The following is a 15,741-nucleotide window of genomic DNA, read 5'->3' as shown; positions in this document are numbered from 1 at the left end:
GGAAAGTACAAAAAAAGAAATTTATTCTACATACAAAAATTGTGAACATCTTCAGAACACTCTTCTCACCATAAGCATCACTATTTTGTAGAGCGTTATAATACTTTTAAGTAAACATGACAAGGCCTTCTGTAGCAGTTCAGGACAAAGGCTGTCTGTACCAGGTGAATTTTACAGTAGTAACTGGGAAATATCTACAGTTCTGCACATTATTTATGATTTAAAGGCAATGAATGTTAAAAAAAAGGAAAAAGAGAGAAGTAAAGAACAGGAAATTTATGTTTTTCCTTTGTTTTCTTTTCAATAAACGCAACTGACACGACAAAGCAGCGTGAAAATAGTAGTTTCTTGTTTCATTATTAATACAGTTGTCTTATGTTGTATATGACCAGCACTATGCCACATCAAAATGGTTCTTTTTCAGTAAAAATACAGTTTTATTATGTAATGTTGTATATGACCAGCAGTATTCCACATGAAAAAGATTCTTTCCCTATATTATGTTCGAAGTTATGTTTACACAATATGCTGTAATTCAGCACAAAGATTTTTAATGCTCTCATTTGTACCAGGAAATGTCATTTTGTACCTGCTACTGGATATCAAATATTAAATATTACATAAATATAACATTGGCAGTTCGAGAAGTCATTTCGAACTCAGTACTGGGGTGGAATTGGCATTATATTTGCCATGAAACGTTTCGCTACTCAAAGAAACATAATACAACGCACAAATCATAACAAAAATTACAACATAAACAAGAAGATGGATCAAGGCTTTAAGCAAAATCCCTTATCCGTCTGTGTGGCATGACCTTTCATGTGTTTTTTCATAGCTTTAAGTTCAACTGGTATGTACTGAAAGCAGGATACACTTGACTTAAAGTTGAAGTGAAGTCTCTTTGCCCCTTGAGACAGTCCAAATTATGGGAAAAACAAAGGAACATTAGCTATAAAGGGTCTTAAATTTATGGGTTTACAGAACAGCTCTCAATACACGTATGATTTTCCATGTATTCGCACTTAATCGAAATACACCGCCTGATGGAGTCTTTAATTGGGTTTTAAGTGGTTGAGTTTTACTTAAAGACTCTAGCTGGTGGTTCTGCGTCCAGGAAGAAGCTGCGCCACTGGAAGATTCTCGTGCAGATACGTCATGGTGCCCTGCTCAGAGAAGTCTGCAGCTGTGTGGCCTTCACCCCGTAAGACCCACTTGGTAGTGAGAAGCCCTTCCAACCCCACAGGCCCACGGGCATGAATACGGGCCGTGCTGATGCCAACCTCCGCACCTACAAAGCACCACAGGGTCATTATTAGGCAATTAAAAGGGAAATATTTAAATTAAGTGTTTGGGGGGGGGGGGGGAGACCTACCGAGACCAAAACGATATCCATCAGCAAACCGTGAGCTGGCATTCCAGAAGACACAGGCACTATCCAATTGCTGAAGGAACTGCTCAGCTGTTTCCTCTACACAGAGCAAATGAAAATTAAAGATAAATAATTTTTTTTTATTTTTTTTTATTAGATGTCAATGCATGTATGGAAGCAGCAACAATCTTTCCACTAGATGGCACTGCAGCACTGCTTTTTTGTTCACAACACATCAATTTCTTGATAATTTCTTAACTTTAACATTAGCATAGCGTGTAACTTTAATATTAACTCACTAAAGTGTCTAGATTTATGATACATGATTATCCACCACTAAAGGACAGGTATAATGTTCAGCCTTACCATTTTCCGTGACAATAACATCAGTGTGGGAACTGCCGTATTTATGAATGTGATCAACAGCCTCCTGCATACTGTCCACCACCTCGATACAGCACTCCAGATCCCCGTATTCGGTACGCAGAGATTTCACCTCTGATGGACTGAAGGTCAGGTAGGATGCAAACTTGGGGCCAGCGTGGATCTTCACCTTCAGGGGTCAAATCAGCAATCATTTTAAGAAAATGTAGTAACAAACGTAGACTCATTTTGTAATATGCAGAAAAATTGCCTGTTTCCACAAAAAAACAACAGTAATAGTGAGATGTACACTACCATTAAAAATATATATATCTTTTTAAAATGAATACTTTTAGTCAGCAAGGACACATTAAATTGATGTGACAGTAAACACATTTAAAATGTTATAAAATAATATTTCAAATAAAAGCTGTTGGAACTTTCTATTATAAAAACGATTAACAGAATTTACAGAATAAATCCATCGATGAGCAACAACAACAAACAACAAGGATCGGTTTCATTGCACGGCATCTCAAATGTTGTTTTAGTTATTCTGAAATGCCCGAGCCAAAGTCTCTCATCAAAATGATTTGGTATAATGACCTCCCTGAACTGTTTCACGATTGCATTCACAAACATCAGGCATCTGAACGCAAGATAGCATGACAGTGTTTACAGCATTTCGTCTGCGCGGCCGGCACAAGTCATTTATGACGTTGGATAAAAGAGCCACAGTGGCTTTCCTGATTGCAGCAACCTTTTTATTAAAGATATTTTGCAGCAATTTCCCAGGAAGTGATGATTTTGTTCTCTTGAACACATGGAATGGTAACAGTGCTTTGCGAAATGTTTTATGTGATATTCTAATTTTGCGTGCAAGTTAAATGAGCAACTCTGAATGGAAACATAGCCATTGACAGTCTTACATGTTCTGTTCTCAGCATGTCGATGATCTGATCAAACACTGGTGTTCTGAGAAGATCTCGATGCACCAACAGGGTTTCCATGGCGTTACAGGCTGCAGGGTAGTCACATTTGGAGTCTCGGACTAGAAAGATGAAACATAACTAGAGTCATTTATACCGTTACAAACAATGAAAAAAAAAATCCCACATAGTTGTACTTTATAAACATAATCCACACTAGTAAATCCTCATTGGCAGTCTTACTGATCTTGATGGCTTTGTCAATACTGGCCTCATGGTCCACATAAACATGGCAGATCCCCTCACTATGACCAAGAACAGGGATGCCCTTCGCTGAACGCTGAATATCTCTGACTAGCTGAGAGGAGCCACGGGGAATGATCAGATCAATCATCTTCTCCAGACGGCACAGATCCTCCACCTCTTCACGCGTGCTCACCTGCCACACAATATATCATTCTTGAATGATTAATATACATATACAGTTGTTATTAAGATTATTCAACGCCCATTGCATTTTCAGTTGAATTTGGGGAAACCACTTGAAACATTTGTTGTGTTCTATTTCAATTACTTTTGCTTGATTTGTTCATTGGAAACAGCTGAAATTCTGTACATTTTGCCAATAAACCTGATTTGCCATGGGAGTTCGATAGTTTTGATTACAACTTTATACATACACATTACCAATCAGAAGGTCAATTTATTTTTAATTATTACTAATATGCAGCAAATATGCATTAAATTGTTCAAAAGTTACAGTAAAGACATTTATATTGTTACATACAATATCAATTTCAAATAAAGAAGTTCTTTTGAAACCTTTATTTATCAAAGAATCCTGAAAACAATGCGTCACTGTTTCCTCAAAAAATTTGAAAAGCAGCAACATTATTAATAATAAATGTTACACTAAAGCCTGAAATAATACTGCTGGAAATTCAGCTTTGCCATCACAGGAATTAATTACATTTTAAGATATATATTACAATAGAAAACAGTATTTTTAAATTATAATACTATTTCAGAATATCTGTACTTTATTTTGTAGTGAATAAATGCAGCCTTGGTGAGCGACTTCTGTCAAAAAAATAATAAACAAAATCGTACTAATGCCAAATATTTTAACAGTAGCGTGCGTGTGTGTGTGTGTGTGTGTGTGTGTGTGTGTATGTGTGTGTGAGTGTGTTTGTGTAAGGTAAAAGTCTACTGTGCAAAAGTGCTTCATTTACCAGCTGGATGGCGTCTTTCACTCCATGTAAGGACAGGGCCTCCTGGGCGAGCTCATGCAGGATGCGGTTTGTGTTGGCTGCCTCTTTGCCACCTTTCAGCAAAAGAGCATTTCCACTTGCAATGGCTAAAGCAGAAACCTGTTGAGATAAACAACATTTAGTAATTTAGTAGGTTTATAAAAGGTGACTCACAGTACACATACTGGTTTCTCAACCTCAGTGGAGCAACTTGGAGCCTTGGCTACTGTCGGGTTTGAACCAACAACTTTTCTGTTTACAGCCCAGATTTTTAAGCACCACCCACTGGCCCAAACATAAACATGCTCACAAACAGGAAAACCAAAACATAACATTATTTATGTATAGGCATGCATTTTGTGCAGCTGACCTGAGGGAGGCAGTCTGGCCGTGACTCAAAGATGACCAGCAGTACTCCTATGGGGACTGTGATCTGCTCCAGCTCCAGGTTGTTTGCCACACGGGTCCTTCGCAGAACCCTGCCAACGCTGTCCTGAGAGGACACTGCGATCTGGCGCAGACCAATGGACAGACTGTTCAGCTTTGATGATGACAAACTGAGTCGCTTCAGCAAGGCTGGAGACAGACGACCTGTAACATCACAGATAAAAACTGACTGATATGCAACTCCAATTGTGGGAAATTACATTGCACGTGGTCTAGAGAGAAGCAATCACTTCCTGTTACCTGTGCTGGCAGCATGCTCCATGTCCTTTTTGTTGGCAGATAAGATCTCGTCTTTCCTCTCGGTGAGGAGATCAGCAAATGCACAGATGATGTCACTTCTCTGTGGACAAACAGAATGATTTGACACAGGTGCTGCTGTCTATAGATGGTAAGATAACCTAGAATATTTCATTTTAATGCAATGATTCAATGGTTTCTGGGAAAATGGGCACACATGATTCCAGACAGTCATTTAAAATAGTGGTTAAAATTTGTATCTAACCTGTTCTGGTTCAAGGGAAGCAAGTGTCCTGCCAGCAGAGCGAGCCATTTCTGTCTGCTGCTCAACTGTAGGGCCTGTGGATGAAGAAAAGTGGCATCTGAGGACTTTTAACAGATAAGGATAAACATCATGTCAGACGAAAACTGATTCAGTAAAACCTGAGAAAACTTACCAGCTGGCTTGACCTCTGAGAAGAACGTTCCCACTTTTTTGCCCTCAACTATGTCAGTGATCACATGACCTGTGACTTTGGGGTGTGTACCATTAGCAATGACAACAGAAGTCCCACCTTGGAGGGCCCAGAGGGCAGCTTTCACCTAAAGTTTAGAGAACGCACAGACTGTCATTTTTAGGCATTCATACTATCAAAAGCTACATTGTGTTTCTATATCAGATTCCCTTTCTATACCTTAGCTTCCATTCCTCCAATGCCGACCCTGGACTTTGTGCCATAGGTTATGGAATGCTGGTCCCCAGGGTAAAATGTGTCCAGGAGCTTGGCATCATCTGACCCCGGTGGGCTGTCATAAAGGCCTAAATAAGTGGCAAAAGAGGACAGAGAGTAAACAGTTGAGTTTAAGAAAGATTTCAACCAAAAATGTATAGCCTGCCATTGTTTACTCAGTCTAGAAAGTTTCAGAAGATTTTTAATGTTTTTAAAATAAGTCTCTTCTACTCGCCAAGGCTGCATTTATTTAATTAAAAATACAAAAAATATTGTGAAATATTATGACAATTTAAAATAACTGTTTTCTGTTTGAATATATTTAAAATGTAATTTATTCCTGTGATGACAAAGCTGAACTTTCAGCATTATTACTCTAGTCTTCAAACGAAGTTAGTTTTTGCCTGATTTTGTTCAAAATGACTATTGAAGTATATCAGGGCCTTAACAATTATGGTACTGATCTAAACATTAAATCTGAAATCTCACCCTCTACATCAGAGAGAGCGATGAGAAGGTCTGCCCTCATCTCAACGGCAAGCCGCGCTGCAAGACTATCGTTATCCTTGATGCTGATAACCTGCAGAATGAAAAAGAGAAATACAGAGTGTGAAAAAATGAGTCTCAAAAGAGCAAATTAGAGAAAACAGCCCTTGTCTTTTAAAACCCACAAAGCAAGACATCATCTCTATATTTCAAGCTCCGTTGAGCATTTATCACTAAACTATGACAATAAAATGGGTGTGATGAACAACGACTCTGTCTAGTCTATGAAAAGGCAGAATTCCACATGAAACCACATTAGAAGCCGCAGCCAGTGCATGATAGAGCAAGTGTAGATGAGCTCAGAGAGTAAGCGACAGTACTGTGAATGAAGTAATGTTAGTTTCTTTCCAGTTTCTACAGGAATGGAAAAACCTTCAGGCTACAACAGTGCAGAAGACAAAGATCAAGCCTCTGTATTGCTCTGCTCTGACTCCCAGCATGCATCTGTAAAGCCCCTTCCCAGCATGCAGTTCCAAAAGGAAGAGGATGGGTGGCAAGGCTGCTGGGAAGACTCTATCTCCCTATTCATTTTGCTCTGTACCCACATTTACCCCCTGTAGGTCGCTGTTGGGTTCTGGGGGAGGCACCACAGCATCGTTGGTGTTGATAATGGGAACGATGTTCATACGCAGCAGCTCGTGAAGGGTGCTGTTCAAGTTTCGTCTTTTCTGGTCGTCGTGAAAGTCCAGATTTGTTACCAGGATCTGAAGCAACAAAAATATGAATAAGAGTGTATTTTGAAGTGTCATCATGCATATGTGAGTGTGTGTATGTACCTGGGCTGTACAGGTGCTGTACTGAGTGAACATTGCTTCATACAGAGCCATAAGCCCACTTTGTCCCGCAGCGGCACACGCTCTCGCCTCTAGAACCGGCATTGCCTGACAGAGGAAACACATTCAGCTTTAGCTTCTTAAAGTTAAAAGGATAGTTCACTCAGATAAAACATGCTCGCTTGATGTACGAGAGAACCAGTGAGGTTTGTTAATTTGTCCTCACACGTCAGGCAAGTATGGTATGGTTTCATTTACCATATTTGATGTGATCGATTTGTGTGCTATGATCAATGTTTATTTGTGAATAAAAGCCTAAATTAAATCCGTTCATCATATATGAAGTGACTGTCTCTTCAGGAGCCTTGCATTAAACCACTCGATTCATATGCATTCATTTGTATGTCCTCACCATATCTTTGAGCTGATTCTGGCCTGAATGCAGGGCTTGTCTGACGCTCTGTGAGAGAAGAATTTCGTGCCTCAGCCTTTGTTTTCCAAATGCTACAGCGCCACTGGTCACGATCATCATCTCTCGACCCTGATTCTGAAGCACGGCCACCTTAAACAATAAAAATTCGGAGTCATTTTGTGTCAACAATGAAATATTGCATAACGCCTTCTTGTTAGTAAAATGTGTTACATCACAGACTTATTTGCAAATCCTTTACCTGTTCTACTATTGAAGCAAGTCGGCCCAAAGCGAGGCCGCACTCGTCGCCGCGGGTTACGACTGCACTCCCCAACTTGACAACGATTCTTTTGGCCTGGCGCAGCTCACTGCGGTGGGCAAAGGACTTACCGTGGGCCCGTGCCAGTGGCACTGTAAAAAAAGGCACATTACTCCACTGACGCACAGGATGGAGTGTGAGAAATGGGAAGGAAGAGGGATCTGCATGGGAGAGAGAGCCGGGAAAGAACCTAATGAGGAGCCATGCCATGCAGGAAAGCCGTGAGTGCATAGGTGGATTGTGTTAGTGTGCACTGATAGTATCACAGATGATCAGAATAATGGGGAAATGGTGAGAGACAAGCAGAGAAAACAGGAAGTATGAAGTGCATGTCCATAATGTAACAAATGGCATTGTATAATAATGAATACCGTTGACAAATTGCTTATGTTCCTCTATTCCTCTATTCCTCTATTCCTGCTAAATGCATAAATGTAAACAAATGAACACTATGCTGGTCCCCCTGGTATTCCAGAAAAAAAAACAAAAAACAAAAAAAAAACTGATTCAAAAACAGTAAAAGTCATTATTGACTATATTTACTTATCAAATCATTTGAGAAGTAAATATTTAATGTCTCTTGTCTTGTAATTCAAAATGAATCAATGCATGTTTTCATAATCTATAATCTAAAATGTAATAACTTTCTCTGTCTCTCTTTAGCTGGAGTAACCATAGCCACATGAGCAAGGAAAAAAAAATGTCATGATCCAATCAACTTCCAATGAAGTCTATTCTAATTATACATATATTTCTAATTATATATAAATATTTCATAGTTAAAAAACATTTGATTTGTTTTAATAATGTTTATAAAAAATATGAATATAAATATATTACTTTAGTGAAACATATATATAAAAGTTCTGGCCAAATAGCAATAAGCTGATAATTATTTTTCATGTTATGGCTGATAATAAAATGTTATACTGATTTTGATTCTGTGAATAAATTAACAATAAAATCTCTAAAAACTAAATTCAACTGTTTTAAATGCTACAAGTGTAGAGTAATGTACAGTATGAAATTTGTGGATTTTTTTTTAATTCTGAGATTAAAAAGATTAAATTTAAGAGTTATTAAATACTTTAAATGAGTTTACATGGCGGCAAAAGGTAATCTAAATGTAAAAAAAAAATTTTTGAGTAAAAACAGTGAATCTGAAATCACATCCTTTACATCAAAGAGAGCAAAGCAAAAATGTACTTGAAAAAAAGTTTAGGTCTCTATGGGATTCCAGAAAATTAAACAAAGCATGACAGCAATGTTGACTATATTTGACTTATTAAATATCCCTGGTCTTATTAAACAAAATTCATCAATGCTCTCATTATGTTCTAAAATGTAATAACTTTCTCTGCTTCTCTTATGCTGATGTAATCCAAGGTTCATTAGCAGGGAAAAATAACAATAACCAATAACATTACAGTCTAACTTTCATGACCCAAAATTTTTTCAATGAATAAATTTAAGTCTCGCCCTACATTGCTCGCCAGCTAAACATAATTTTTAACTCTTAAATTTCACATTACAGAGGATAAATAAAAAAATGCTACATTATGTCAGTGCAGTCACAAAAGTTATCTGGAATCAAAGTCAAAGCAATCAAATGAAGAGAACAGAAATCTGGGACAAGCCATTCACAAAGCTGTGAGCTTGTAAAGTACAGCGCCCACCAAAGCCCCGCCGCATTCTTTATGAAAGAAAATAACATACTAAAAGGTGCCACATCAGCAAAGCCAGACGGCACAACCAAACGCTGACAGGACAGAACTCAAAGAAGAGCACCGACCCAGTGAATGAGACCGACAGACGTGCTGTAAATTAGGAGCAAGGGTCATGAAACAACTACTTGCATCTCCATATTTTAATTACTGACTGATTTTAATAAATAAAAAACAAGGAAGTATATACTGATACACTGGACGGTACAGTCAGTCAGTGATGCAAACTTTTCTTTATATTCCCCTTTATATTTTTCTTTCTTTAAAGAGGTATGTAAATAATACACAAGAACTTACTTTTGCCTTGTGAAGCAGCTCTTCTGAAGGTTTGCAGAGCATTTGGTCTCGCTAAAAGCCGAGAACATGAGAACATCTTCTGGAGATACATGGTGACCAGATCTGTACAACAAAAACATAGCCCAGATATTTATATTTCAGATATCAAAAAAACAATCAATTCACTTAGGCTAGATACTAGGCAAGTCTCCACACATAAATTACTTATGTCAGATATTATGTGATCATTATTTCTTAAACTGAATGTAAATGTAAACAAAAGCTTGATCTAAAACATGAATTCAGCACCCAATTGACCAAGTAACGTTACGTTCAATTCAAATTCAAAGACAAGTGCATCATTGTGCTGAAGGAAAGTTGTCACCAGGGTTTGATGTTTTTTATTATTATATTAATACGACATGTAATACGTTGTGTGCATATATACTTATACTGTATAAGATCTAAGTGCATGGTATCTATCTACAATAATATTTAACATTTAACGAGGTTCAGGAAACCGTTACAATAATCAATATAATTAATAAACACAATCAATACAGACATTAAAGAACAACACGTCTGATTTCTTCAGTAAACTTTCTTAAGAGACACGTTGGCTGATGCAAGAAGGACGAATAAAAGGCCCAACATGACATTTCTAATGCAAAAGCGATCGTGCGCTATCTTAATGTGTAAATATCATCTTACATACCTTAATCTGCTAAATAAATATTACTTATTCAATTCAAGTTCACTGCCACTGCTGCTCTTCAGTGCCACATCAACTCCCAGCATTTGCTCTCATGGATTCGGCCATGTTGACGTTCATCCACGTTGATACGCAACGAGCGTACGTACTAAGCTTTACGCCGAGAAAGTTACGATTCACAAAAAAAATTTACGGTCGCTTGGATACGCCACTTACCTAACATACACAATCTTCGCAAAAAAATTACTGTTAAATTTGAATAATGAATAATAATAATAATAATAATAATAATGATGATAATAATAATAATAATAATAAACTTCTAAAATGTCAATAAAGGTCAGAATGCAGTACTTTTGTCGGAATCGCAACCACAATGTCAAAGGTTGTTATACAGGCAATGGGTTTGTTTATACTGTCTATGGTTTGAATCACAATCTCCAGCGCTAGAGGGCGGCGTGTAAACATCAGGATACACTTGTATCAGACACAATTTTTTTTATTTTTTTTTATCAGACACAATTGTACACTTGCATTCCAAATGCCGGACATGGACAATGGACCATTCTTATAAATGCTGATATTTTGCATAGTTTTCTCAGGCCTTTAGTGGGTTGGTGGTCCAGTCCTTCCTCCAGCACGTATACAGCCGTGCCTGAATTAATCATTAAAGGGACTGTTCGCTGAAAAATGAAAATTCTGACTCACCCTAATATACATATATATATATATATATATATATTTATTTATTTTTTTGACACAATTTTTTTGGGGGGGTGAACTATCCCTTTAAAATAGTCAAAAAACAGTCATTTAAATAGGCCTGTGCTGTGATGTATTCCAGACTCCATAGGCGGTAGTAGCGTTGCTAGACATAAAGCTCTACTGGGGCACACAGGTCCCTCATTGTTTGTCTGAGATAGAAACAGTCACTAAGGAGGCCGTGGCTTACCGATAGGTCAATTAAATATACATTTCATATCCGAAAGAATGATTCATTGTTATCACAAACAATCAAAGACAGTAGTACAGAACACAACAAATGTGTTAATTTTCTGTTCTATACAGTGCTGCAGGCAGGGGCGTTTGTTTCAAAAACACCAGGCTGGGTAGTTTGTTAATAACTCAGGGGGGTTTGGGCCTTTGGGGGCATGCTCCCCCGAGAAAATTTGGATTTCTCGGACCTACAAATGTGTATTTTAAGGTGTTTGAAGGCCAAAAAATTGGATAACAATAGCTTTAAAAAGCATGTTAGTGGATAGCAGTAGCATTAATGATTTATCAAGCAGATAACAGATTCTTAAACATGAGAATGAGGATAAATGTTGCAATGAATGATCCACACCACAAAATGTTACTGTGTATTGTCAACATTCAAAACTATAACTCTTCCAAAAATTTTGTTTTTGCGTAGTAACTCTACACACAAACATAAAATGATTAGCCCACATACACACCAAACTACACACAGGTGTAAAACACTACTACCTTGTGTCTTTTGCTTGTTCAGTGTGCAGTGGACGTACATGTATGTGCACAAATACACTGTATATATTATACAGTATGTTTGATGAATGTTACAGTTATTGAACTGAACTGAATCAACACTGAAGTGACTATTAACTGAATATTGACACTTTTGGCTTGTTGGCCAAGCTGCTTCTCAGGCGATTTTTTTATTTGTTACTATTGTGAAGCTGCTGTGAAACAATATATTGTAGCTCATATATGTATATATAAATATACACGGATCTACACACACACACACACACACTGAATATGCAAAAATGGCAAGTCAGAAACTCAACTTCTCAACAAATTTCTAAAGCGCTGTGTGAGTGTGTATGTATGCATGTATGTGTAGTATGTACACATAAATATACACTACTGTTCAAAAGTTTGGGGTCAGTAAGAATTTTTGAATGTTTTTAAAAGAAGTCTCTTCTGCTCACCAAGGCTGCATTTATTTGATAAAAAAAACAATAAAAAAAACAGTAATATTGTGAAATATTATGACAATTTAAAATGACTGTTTTCTATTTTTATATATTTGAAACTGTAATTTATTCCTGTGATCAAAGCAGAATTTTCAGCATCATTACTCCAGTCTTCAGTGTCACATGATCCTTCAGAAATCATTCTAATATGATGATTTGATGCTCAGGAAACATGATTATTATCAGTGTTGAAAACAGTTATTTACATTTTTATTTCATGATGCTATGATGAATAGAAAGTTCAAAAGAACAGCATTTATCTGAAATCTAAAGCTTTTGTAACATTAAACACTACCGTTCAAAAGTTTGAATAAAATAAATCAATACTTTTATTCATCAAGGATGAGTTAAACAGGTCAAAAGTTACAGTAAAGACATTTATAGTGTTAGAAAATATTCTATTTTAAATAAATGCTGTTCTTTTGAACTTTCTATTCATCAAAGAATTTTGAAAACAACTGTTTTCAACATTGATGATAATAATAATGAATTTTTCTTGAGCATCAAATCATGGATCATGTGACACTGAAGACTGGAGTAATGATGCTGAAAATTCAGCTTTGAACACAGGAATAAATTACGGTTTAAAATATATTATTTCTTTCTTTCTCAAAACTGAGTTTCTCACTTCACAAAAATTCTGATGTCCATCTACAGAAGCCAATAATTAATAAAAATAAGATTATTTGTATTATTGTTACATATGTTTCGTCATGTTTTCATAGCCTACCATAAAGCGTGCCAACACCTGACCGGACTTCAGTGTGTTCAAATCATAGACAGGTAAACGGTGCAAATGTGTGCGCGCTGCAGTTGCTAGGAAACAGATGCGCGCGGACATGGATTTCTGTCGCGCGGGTCAGTTTCTGTTTTCGGTTAAACTGCGTTGCTTTTACAAGCGTTGTTTGTTTTATTACTGCGTTGCAAATAGATAATTTATATTACCCTATTATGTAATTTCTATTAAATACACTGACAAATAAAATAAATTGTTAAACTCAAACTTCAGATTTAAGCTGGGGCACAGCAGATTTATACTGCGGCACATACAAAATCGAAACATTGAGAAAATGGCCTTTAAATTTGTCCATTTATGTTCGCGATTGTGCTGCATTGCACTCACAAAAATACATGTTTTATATATTTACGGTAGGGAATGTACAACATTTCTTCATGGAACAAGATCTTTACTTAATATAGCCTAATGATTTTTGGCATAAAAGAAAAATCGATAATTTTGACCCATACAATGTATTGTTGGCTATTGCCACAAATATACCCTTGCTACTTGTGACTGGTTTTGTGGTCCAGGGTCACAAATATCAATATTAATAAATTGGTGCTCTCAGACAATATTGTAATTAAATAGACCTGATTTGATTTCCATATTTCATAATTGTGAGTTTGAAACATATATGATTGGGACATAAAAATATGCATAACAGGAATGATCCATGGCCTCACGTCATCTATGTATCATGACTCAATTTAAAGGAGCACATCATTGACAAGGACACCTTAGATAACACAATCCAGATGTTCGAACAGGTTTTATTTATATTCCACATTCCACAGTCTCTGATCCTGACTAAATCTGAGACAAGTCCCAGGGTGAAAAACCTGGCACAACTCATATGTTTATCAGTTTAGACAGAACCTTATATCTAAAAACCTGAGGGCCAGTTGCATAATCTTAGCCACTATGCCAAGAACTAGTTTGAACAACTAGCAGTTAACCAAGGGGTAATCTGTCCACCTGTCACATTTGGTTGGGATTTGGTTCAAATTTTGTTTTCATGTCTTTTATTTAGTAGTTTGCCTTGGCCATGTTTCATGTTCCTGCCATGTGCTTCCCCTGTTCACGTGTCTTGTTCTGATTGGTTCCTTGTCTATGTGTCATGTTCTCACTGGTTCATTTTTTGATTGTGCACAGGTGTTCCTTGTTAGTCATTAGTCAAGTCAAGTCATGTTTTGTACACATTTATGTTAAATAAAAAAACATGAAACTCAAACAAAACCCAAAAGCAAGTTACACAACCTTTTTATGTAACTTGTGACTTAAAAAAAAATGATGACCAGTCTTGAAGAAAAAAAGTAGATGACTAATTTTTAAGTCTAGTCTAAGCAGGTTATGCATCTGCACACTGATTTTTTTTTCTTCATTAATGCAGTTTACAGTGTAGAAGTGAATTGATGGCTGAATTTGTAAAGTGGGGAATAATGGGCCATGCATGATTAGCCTAAACAAATACAAAAAGCACTGAACAGCTCCGTAATAACTAAACAGTTTAAAACCTATACCACTCACAACACACAGAAATAATCTAATTCACAATAGTTAATTCATCACATTATGCACTCTTTTATCTATAAAAATTAAATGAGAATGACATCCGTGCTGAATGTGTTCTTTAAATAGACTTCATATGTGCTGCATTATTTCAGAAGAATGTGAAGAGTTGGTGAAGAGTGAAGAGAATACAAGAACAAAAGTGCTGGGGCCTATTTCAATAAGGAGGTTCAACCAACTCTGAGTTAAAACTTGAACTCTGAGTTGACTTACCCTGAGATGGGAAACTCTGAGTTTTTGGTTTCAGAACAGCTGAAATTAGTTAGTTCAATCAACTCTGAGTTGACTGACTGAGTTAAGCGCGTGCACCACAACTATAAAAAGCCATTATCAATGCAGCACAGATATTATGAGTCACCATGGCAACAGCGCCAGACAAAAAGAGGTCTTCATATTTCTTCACATTTTAATTACTGTTATACAGTGATGGGTGTAATTAATTACCAAGTAATCTAAATACTGTAATTTAATTAAAGGGATTACTCTTAATTCTTCTGTAATTTAAAGTTAAATCTGATGTAATTGTATTAGACTATAGAACAATTCTGTATAGGCTATTTAACATACATTTTTAAAAGGTATATTTTTAATGTAACCTTCTCCCTCTACACACTTTGGTCAATTCAATAATAATTCATGCAATTGTATATTGTTTATTTGAAAGCATTAAAAGTGCAGATTCTTGTCTCACCTTGTATTGTTTAAGTGGTTGAGGTTGATATGGGATTTAGTAATTAGTAATAACTAGACTAGACCAATAATTTCTAAAGATAGTCATTATTACATTAATCTAATTACACTGTTGAAGATGTCATTTGTAGTTAGTAATACAAGTAACTTGCCCAACTGTTATAATATCAGAGGTGAAACTGGAAGAACAGTATGTTATTCAACCTAATTTTAATTTTCATGTATAGGTGCAATCCTGCAGGCATTAAAAGAACATGGCAACAGCTGAAATTTAAATATAAAACATAATTCAGTCAAGTAAGGCTTGAGCATAGTATGGGTGTAGGCTACCTGACTTTACAAACATGTGACATATTAAATAACTAAAGCATCCAGTGTCTAGCAGTGCAGCAACATTTTTTGCTGAGGGAATTCCTGGAGGGACTTCAGAGCCAGTCCCAAAGATCCAAGGGCCTTCATAAAATGTAAGAGATTTACATGTGTTCTTTTTAATATAGGCTATTTTTGATATTTCCATTTATTTTACTTTGGGTTAGGATTTGTGTTGGTCCCAATAGATTCTGATGGTAATATCTGTCTTTTGGAGCCTCCTGTTCCAACAGAACCCCAGGCAGTGTTAAGTCGCCTACTCAAT

The 15,741-nt window shown here is 36.5% G+C and overlaps 1 protein-coding gene across 3 annotated transcripts; it reads right to left on the bottom strand.

Annotated features, from left to right (window-relative positions):
• Window positions 1-327: 327 nt before the first annotated feature.
• On the bottom strand, window positions 328-10,220 carry aldh18a1 (aldehyde dehydrogenase 18 family, member A1). 3 transcript variants are annotated; one of them, XM_082151598.1, is made up of 18 exons: window positions 10,075-10,220; window positions 9,380-9,490; window positions 7,299-7,519; window positions 7,040-7,189; window positions 6,631-6,735; window positions 6,400-6,558; window positions 5,798-5,888; window positions 5,273-5,397; window positions 5,036-5,180; window positions 4,864-4,937; window positions 4,602-4,701; window positions 4,285-4,505; window positions 3,897-4,034; window positions 2,908-3,103; window positions 2,665-2,786; window positions 1,739-1,925; window positions 1,376-1,471; window positions 328-1,291 (listed from the first exon to the last, which is right to left on the bottom strand). In XM_082151598.1, exons 2-18 carry the CDS (start codon window positions 9,468-9,470, stop codon window positions 1,095-1,097), a joined length of 2,418 nt encoding a protein of 805 aa, XP_082007724.1. In that variant the 5' UTR covers window positions 9,471-9,490; window positions 10,075-10,220; the 3' UTR covers window positions 328-1,094. The 3 variants fall into 3 exon arrangements, with proteins under 3 accessions (XP_082007724.1, XP_082007725.1, XP_082007726.1); XM_082151599.1 differs by having other exon boundaries at window positions 6,406-6,558; XM_082151600.1 differs by having other exon boundaries at window positions 7,299-7,450; window positions 10,075-10,219.
• Between the last annotated feature and the right edge of the window lie 5,521 nt (window positions 10,221-15,741).

This window comes from Leuciscus leuciscus (genome assembly GCF_965113295.1).
Source record: "Leuciscus leuciscus genome assembly, chromosome: 21".
Lineage (NCBI taxonomy): Eukaryota > Metazoa > Chordata > Actinopteri > Cypriniformes > Leuciscidae > Leuciscus > Leuciscus leuciscus.
This window is presented reverse-complemented; position numbering and strand designations above follow the sequence as displayed.

Coding starts and splice junctions, on each gene's coding strand:
- aldh18a1 (XM_082151598.1), bottom strand. CDS start 9,470: ATGTATCTCCAGAAGATGTTCTCATGTTCTCGGCTTTTAGCGAGACCA. Junction 7,520..9,379: donor AGCTGCTTCACAAGGCAAAA/GTAAGTTCTTGT, acceptor TCTCCCATGCAG/ATCCCTCTTCCTTCCCATTT. Junction 4,035..4,284: donor GGCCAGACTGCCTCCCTCAG/GTCAGCTGCACA, acceptor TTATCTCAACAG/GTTTCTGCTTTAGCCATTGC.